Source organism: Protopterus annectens, chromosome 6.part0 (assembly GCF_019279795.1).
Source record: "Protopterus annectens isolate FY-2018-M chromosome 6.part0, PAN1.0, whole genome shotgun sequence".
NCBI lineage: Eukaryota > Metazoa > Chordata > Ceratodontiformes > Protopteridae > Protopterus > Protopterus annectens.
In genome coordinates this window covers 703,477,236-703,485,436 of record NC_056737.1, presented here as the reverse complement: position 1 = coordinate 703,485,436, position 8,201 = coordinate 703,477,236, and the positions used below count along the sequence as shown (strand labels likewise).

The window sequence follows — 8,201 nt, the reverse complement described above, 5'->3', positions numbered from 1 at the left end:
TTCTCAATAACAAATCAATTTAAGGATGCATTTTACATTAAGATTACCATTAAGCCCAGGGGGCGTGTCAGCTTTCAGTTTAACCTGCTATCTAAGCCCCTTAACTTCTAGCTGGGGGTTCCTATCTCCATAGATCAAGGAAACACTGTCTAACACTAGAAATTTAAAAGTGGAGCAGGAAGGGTTGGTTAGCTTGTGTTTAGCTAGAGCATTCTTTTCATCACCTTTTCTTATGGCCTGGTAATGCTCCTTGATTCGATCGCTAAGCTTCCTAATAGTTTTGCCAACATAGAACACCCCACAGTGACTGCAAACAGCAAGGTATTCTATGCAAGTTGAATTACAATCAAATGTGTCTGAAAAATGAATTTCTTGTTTAGGAGTGTGTAAGGTGAAACAGTCTCCACTTGCAATGTACTGGCAGCAAACACATTTCCCACAACAAAACATACCAACTGAAGGGGGAGGTGTGGTTAAATTTCTCTGACCAGCTAGATCAAATACTGATTTGAGACTGGGATATTTTGTAACTGAAAGACGGAGCGGGACCTAATGCCTTGCCTATCTCTTGGCAACTGTTGCTAATATCCCAGTTCCTAAAAACTATGTCCCGAATAGATTCTGCATCAACTGAAATTGGAAGAGGAAAACGCAGGCTGTCATTGGAAGATGGAACTGGGTTTGGGCAAAAGCCTTTTGACAAAATAGGGGGTATTTGTTGCGTCTATTCACTGCAACTTCCTCCAACATGGTGTCCACTAAGTGTGCTGGGTAGTGTTTGTCTGTGAATAACTGTTTAAGAAAGGGGCTTTCTTTTGTGAAACTTTCATCTTTACTAACTATGCGGCTAAGGCGTACGAATTGCCCCTTGACTATGTTCTTTTTCATAAAAAAGGGGTGTTGGCTGCCAAAATCCAAATAGTTATTGCGGAAGGTGCTTTTTCTGTGGATGGTCGAAGAAAACTTGTTAGTGTGGGGGTCAAAGGAGAGGGTCACTTCTAAGAAGTGGACAGTTTCTCCCTTACCTGAAAGGGTAAAGTCTAAAAAATCAATACTGCTGTTAACGTTTTCTAAGAACATATCAGGCTCACCAGGGGGCCCTGTCCCCAGGAAAAAGATATCCCAATCCCTCCGAGCTATGTGCTCTAGGGACCTAAACCTTGTCACCACAATAAACAGAACATGCTGGAGGGATAGATTCCTGTTCCAGAGACTTCCAATACTCTGTAACAAACTACTTATCTATATCAAACAAAGCTCCTCATTAGCACTCTTCAAGAAAAATCTTGATAATTGGATGGGAAATAGGAAATTCACCCCGGGAATCACCTCTGTGGCTTTGCTCAACAGGGGTACAGGAAAATAATTTTCTTCGGTGGCAAAAGCCATGGTACCTTTTTGGCTAGGCTTATATAAGCCCTAGGGCCAATAGCCTAGTATGTACCTATGAACCTATATAACTTTTACATAGAGAGACATATTCAAAACCATCTAGTTTGGCAAAGCACATCTGCTTCCCAGGAATTCAAAACTAGGTTGGCATAGGATGGGGACATCTTTGCCCCCATAGCTACTCCCTGTACTTGCTGGTAGATGGTACCATTGAAAGAAAATAAATTGTTTTCCAACACTAATTTCAAAAGAGCTAACAGAACTGGTACTCTATGGGGGGGGGGGTATTAGTGTGCTTGGCAAGGTAAAATCCCACCATAAGTAAGCTCCTTTGGTGTGGGATGCTGGAATAGAGGGCCACAATGTCCAGGGTGACCAATGTACAGTAACCAGTCAAAGGAGGGCAATTATGGACCCGATTCAAGAATTCCCAGGAATCTTTTAAGTAGAACTGGGAGGACTGAACTAGTGGGTTTAGGGAAAAATCTAAAAGAGCTTATATGTATTCTGTTTTAGTCTTACTTGATGCCACAATATGCCTAAGAGGAGGATTTTTTTCATCTTTATCTGTTTTGGGAATCCTGTACATCCTACTCACTAATGGGGACTTCACCTCCATAAATTCCAACTCATAGTCTGAAATAAGCTCTTTATGATAGAGCTTGGTAAGAGTGTTGTCAATCATACAAATGCTTTCTGTAACAAAATCAGAGGAAACCGTTTTGTACTTGTCAGTATTGGAAAGGACTTCTTCCATTTTGCCAACATAAGAGTAGTTGTCCATACTGACTAAACCTGCCCCCTTGTCTGCCTTCATTACCCTGATGTCTGGATTAGCTTGGAGACTTTTGAAGGCTGTCTTTTCTTTAACAGAAAGGTTACATTTCTTAGTGGGTGGCTTTTTCTCAAGGGCTGCTCTTACTTCTTTCTCACACACTTTAGAAAAAATATTTAATGTAGGATTAATGGGGGCATTGAAAGTGCTTCTTCTTTTAGGGAAAGAGTCACCACCATCATCAGAATTAGAATCCAAACTGTCAGGGAAAGGGAAGGAACGTGAGGTTTTGGAAGTAACAACCTGGTCTCGCTGAAGACCTGCACCTAGTGTGGAAAAAACATTTGTGTCAAGAACATCACCAGCTTGTGTAACAACAGATTGACTAAAACATAAATTATTATTTTTAATGCCTTGCTTTAAATTAAGCTTTTTACAATAAAGCTTTGACTCTTATCACCACATTAGTCACTGAATTCCTATATGAGGGAATAAAGTTCAGTCCCTTTCACAAAACTGCTAAACTGTCATCCAACACCAAATCTGTAAGGTTGAAAATGTCAAAATGTCAGTTGGTATGTTTTGTTGTGGGAAATGGGTTTGCTGCCAGTACATTGCAAATGGAGACTGCTTCACTTTACACACTCCTAGACAAGAAATTAATTTTTCAGACACATTTGATTGTAATTAAACGTGCATAGTATACCTTGCTGTTTGCAGTCACTGTGGGGCGTTGTGTGTTGGCAAAACTAATAGGAAGCTCAGCAATCGAATCAAGGAGCATTGCCAGGCCATAAGAAAAGGTGATGAAAGGAATGTTCTAGCTAAACGCAAGCTAACCAACTCTTCCTGCTCCACTTTTAAATTTATAGTGTTAGACAGTGTTTCCTTGATCTACGGAGATGGGAACCCCCAGCTAGAAGTTAAGGAGCTTAGATGGCAGGTTAAGCTGACACACCCCCGTGGGCTGAATGGTAATCATAATGTAAAATGCATCCTTAAGTGGATTCGTTAGTGAGAATTCTTTCCCCTCCCCTGCTTTGCATAAAGAATTAATTATGCAGCAGCTTTTATTTAAACAGTGTTCAGTTGATAACCTTTGTATTTCTGAAGAAGTTCGACTGTTAAATAATTGTAAAATTATCTTGACAACGAACAAAAGCTCTTAAATACAAGTGTTCAAATTTATTTCACGTTTTCTTATACTGTTGTCTTGGTGGGCATTTTTTACTGCTGGAGTAAAAGATTTCAAAGCTACTACATGAAGTGAAGTGATTTTTCTTTCATGTCCAAAAAGTTTTATACACACACACATCTGTAGATCTGTTAACCAGGGTAAATCACTATTCCTATGTAGAACATGTTTAGGCCAGCCTGGATTCAGAACAGCAATTAACAACACATTTTACATTGAGCTGGCATAAAAATATGGAAAGACAAAATGTGCGAGTTGCATAACCCATGAAATAAAGCAAAAATAGCAATAACAGTAGCTGTTATAAGTAAGCAGATGTATTGCTAATACGGTGAGCATCATTTCTAGGGTCATATCTAATGTGATCACAGGCCTAGCGGTATAATTTTCATGCTCACAGATTTTGTTTCAGAATTTCTTTTCAGTTGAACTGTAAAGTGATGTGCTATAACATGTATTCCCAAACTTGTACAGGAAGTCAATACAGTAGTTGATCTGCTGTCATTTTGCAGCAGGCCTTCCATCTTCTTACACATAAGGGGCCAGGAGATCCACCAGTGTTTTCATTCATTCATTCTTTCATTTAATCATTCCTTGTTTTGTATTTGCAGTAGAGAGTATTGAGGAAAGTTGACGTGGATAGTAACATACACACTGTGGTGAGGCATCAGCAACTGTCTTGGACAAGATCCTTCCACATGTTAGTCGTTATCTAGAAACTTTGACCTGTTAAAATAGGAACTCAAATGTTTTCTGTTTAAGGTCAAGCTTGTAAAATACAGATATAAAAAATGTGAAATTAATCCACCTCAGATAGTTACATATCTTGTTAATAATATCCAAGAGCAGTGTGCTGTGAATTACTATTTACTGCAGTCAGTGAGGAAGGCAACAGAATATTTGTGGTTAGCGCTGTATTGAAGTTATGTGAAATCTCACATTATACTGTACTGCACACATTTTATCTTCAGAAATATATATAGAGCAAGCAATATTCCATATTTCCAAACAAAATTCTAAACATACATTTATAACACTCCATGTTGCTCTGTGGTGCTTAGACATTGTTGCAAGTATTACTTTGGTTTCTTCTCATGTGTTTTGCTTTTCTGTTTCAAGTTTTGAATTTGTTACTAATACTGCTCACTTGCAGAATATTGTATTCCATTTTTCAGAAGTTCTAAAAATAATGCATTCAAATGACTATATTGGTATGCACAGAGCATGCCTTCAGGAATGTTTATTTTCACATACCAACTCAGTGCCTTCTAAAAGTCTAAGATGCAAACCTGTTCTACAGCCCATATTTACATACCTAGAGGTGCAAACCAAATCAGATAACTAAGTTGAGTTCCTTTATCATTGTGAACACAGGTGAAATTATAGTGCATTTTCACAGTTAAACTAAACTCCACTGTAGTATTTTATAAAGATTAATGCTGACTTTCAGATTTGCAGCTTAAGCAAACAGGAAATGAGGTATAAGACTAAATGGACAGGCTCTTCATATCTGTCACCACATTCTGTGTTTTTTAAAATGCATCTGTAACTGCTGAAAGGAATTAGAAGCTGTGTACAGTTAGTATCATCTGTTTTGTCTGATTAAATCACATCTCATAAATGGTACTATATAAGTACTAACTTTGCAGGTAAAATAAAAGTGCTACTGTGGTTTTAATAGCAAGTTTGATTTGTTCCTTTATTCTTATCTTAACCACACCTCCCCTGCCCTACACTGGTTCCCTTCCCCCAGCCTCCCTTCCCCCGAGCTGGTTATAGGATTATCAACAGGTCTGTGAAAAGCAGCAGCTGATGCTGGATTTTTTTGTTGTGTTCCAATGCAGGAGTTAGAGGACTCACTCACTGACTGGTATCAAAGCCTCATTGAGGTAACCACTATGAAGACAGATTTGTCTCGATATATTATTACAGAAGATGTGGAGCTACTGAAGGAGCAGATTGAACACTTGCATAGACAGTGGGAAGAACTCTGTTTAAGGGTAAGTCCTAGCATCGGAGTGCTCTTGTTAAATGATTGGTTTCTTTCCGGCCAAGTGGGCTGTTTCTTTTCAGTTATGTCAGTCAAACGTTTGCAGATACAGCTGTCTGCTCGAACTAGAGCATCTGCTGCAGTGATAACCTCAGGTATATTATGAAGGTTCTTGATAATATGGACGCATATGCATATAACTGAGAAAATCTATGCATAATTTTAAACTTGCAAACTGCAGTCGAAGTGTGCTACTTATTTCAGGATTTAATTACAACAGCCCTTTTGCTACACACTTACATTTATTTGGAAGGTATGCCAAGTGCTTAGGTGCTGCCTACTTTAAAACAACATACTAGTCAGGGCTCCATACAAGTCTGTATTATAGCAACAACAGAAAAAGCCTTTCTACAAAATTGCCTGGGTAGTGTAAAACGTTATCCCAGACAAAATATAAAATGTTAGTAAATTCAGGAAACTTTGCAGAGAGAGTTAAAGTAAATATAAGTGCTTCTTACAGGGGACCACGTGAGATGAAGGGAACTGGTGTCTAAGCAATCTTACTAACCATCACAATCACACTGTATTCAGCACTGTGAGGTCATAATAACACATAGCAACAGACAGCTGTGCATCCAGTGTTAACAAATAGTGTAATAATCCTTGCATGAAATGCAGTGATTTGTGCAAACAGCTTTCATGTAGAAACACAACTTAATAGTTTTTGAACTGTGTACCCTTGTGCAGAATGCAGTGATTTGTATAACCGACATTCATGTAAAAGCATTACTTCAGTAGTTATTACATTGATAATGCTGGTTATAATGTAACCTTAATGTAAATGTTGCTCTGAAAATAATATGGAAGGTAATCTGGAAATGTTTTGAAAAGTTTTTATTGCATTTTAGGTTAGCCCCGGTAGTGGCTTAAAAATTATCTTTGGTACAATTCACTTATCTGATTACATGCCTCTCAACTGTCTAGAATTTTTGTAGAATATTCAGATTTTTGCTTATATTTATGGCTTATTCATCTTAAAATGTGTGATTTTCTGACAAAACATTAAATACTGATGTCACTAAATAATGGCAGACAATTGATTTTGAGACTTCTTAAGAAACATACATGATAATGAAAAAAAACCTTTATTCTAGCAACTTTCCAAGTTTATGAGAGCAACAGTTCATGTCTCCCTATTTTGCACCATGTACTGTGGTGGTTATAGTATCACATTTGTTTCTATCAAAACTGTTTTTGTTATCTTATGCTGATTAGCCAGTTTAATATAAAGGGCAGTGTTTCATCTGGAGAGATGTGTAAGTTTGCTTTTTGTAACTGTTTCCCCTTAAAAGCTTTAGCAGCATGATGTTTTTAATTTCTTTGGAAAGTTTGAGATGTAGCACTCGGGCCAGTACCATGCTAGAAGAAAACACACTTGTTACAGTCCAGCCAGTGTAGGATTTTGTGAAACAGCTGAACTGAAAGGCATTTGCTACACAGATGGTGAACAAGGGTGCCAAAGAACAATAACAATCAGGGTATCTTTCTTTACATACACAGGCTGACTAGGAGCATGCAGTCCCTTTGTTCAATTGGCTTTGTTCAGGCAGCCATTGTTAGCCTGAAGTAAGTCGGCAGCTGTACTACAATGTGCTAACCTAATTTCCTTAGGATTACATTTGGGCACGTGGTTTGCATGCTGCTTTGACTCTGACTGCTGTCAGATCCCTGTAGACATGGGCAGCCAGGCAATTTAAATATCACCAATACACAGCTGTCTCTTGTAGCATTACGTGACCCATTATTATGAAGGGGCCAAAAGACTGTTTACACAGTCACTCCAAATCACATTCTATGGTGTCTAGCTTTGCTGCTTTCATAATAGATGTTCTTGAGTTTAATCTGTAGGGGCCTCCTCTGTGCGCAGATGTGTGAGTTGCACAGTGAAAGGGCTTTTAGCCTATGAGCAGGTGACTGAGTGCTCATCCGAGAAAGTCACAAGAATATTCAGAGTGACTGGAACAAATATGCAGCCTGTCCTTCCTGTTTGTTCCAGTTCTAGTTCCCTGAATCTGATCAGCTTTGCTTAAGCTGTACTTGGCATACAAAAAGGTAGGCTGTCAAATATGGCTAGTTTGCATATATCCACTTTAATATGTTTTCAAGAAAACAGGTCTCAGTAGCCAGGTAGATTGCCTTAGCATAGCAGGAAGAAGACCATGTGCCTGAAGAATACTTGTTTTCGTGAGAGTGGAGTCCCGTTTTAGGGATCCCACTTCCTGGTTTGAGTGCAGCTTGTTTATGGTTCTCAATAAAGACGTGTATACATACACACAAACATAATGCGCACGTGCACACACACACAGACATATATATATATATATATATATACACACACACATATATACTTATACACACATATATATATATATATATATATATATATATATATATATATATATATATATATATAATTATGTGTGTATATATACATTTTATTTTTGCTCTGACCCTGGTAGACATGTATGCCAGCAGTTAGCCACAAGTATAATTTTTGGTCAGATGCATGTTTTTCTGAGTCCCACCCACAGTTTGAAATGGTGAGTTCTTTGATTAGCTGGAAGTTACGACTGGTAGAGTATCAAGATTTATTAATCTTGACATCAGTCAAAGGACTCTCCTTTCCTCAAAAGATAAATAATGTCAGCTTTTGCCAGACAGATTTCTAATGCAGCTGTTATGATATTATAGTATGTTGCTCTTGATTAACTGATGGCCAACCTTCTCAGTAATGCTGCTGTAATCCATATACTTTTTGCCTTCATATGTAGGCAATGAAGATTTATTGT

General features: G+C 38.1%; 1 protein-coding gene across 1 annotated transcript in view; it reads left to right on the top strand.

Annotated features, from left to right (window-relative positions):
* The window catches only part of SYNE2 (spectrin repeat containing nuclear envelope protein 2), a 3,814,665-nt gene that overhangs the window by 3,341,124 nt on the left and 465,340 nt on the right, over positions 1 to 8,201 (top strand). The window contains exon 117 of the mRNA XM_044073561.1: positions 5,207 to 5,362. Coding sequence (XP_043929496.1) covers positions 5,207 to 5,362 — 156 coding nt within the window. The remainder of the gene's footprint in view (positions 1 to 5,206; positions 5,363 to 8,201) is intronic.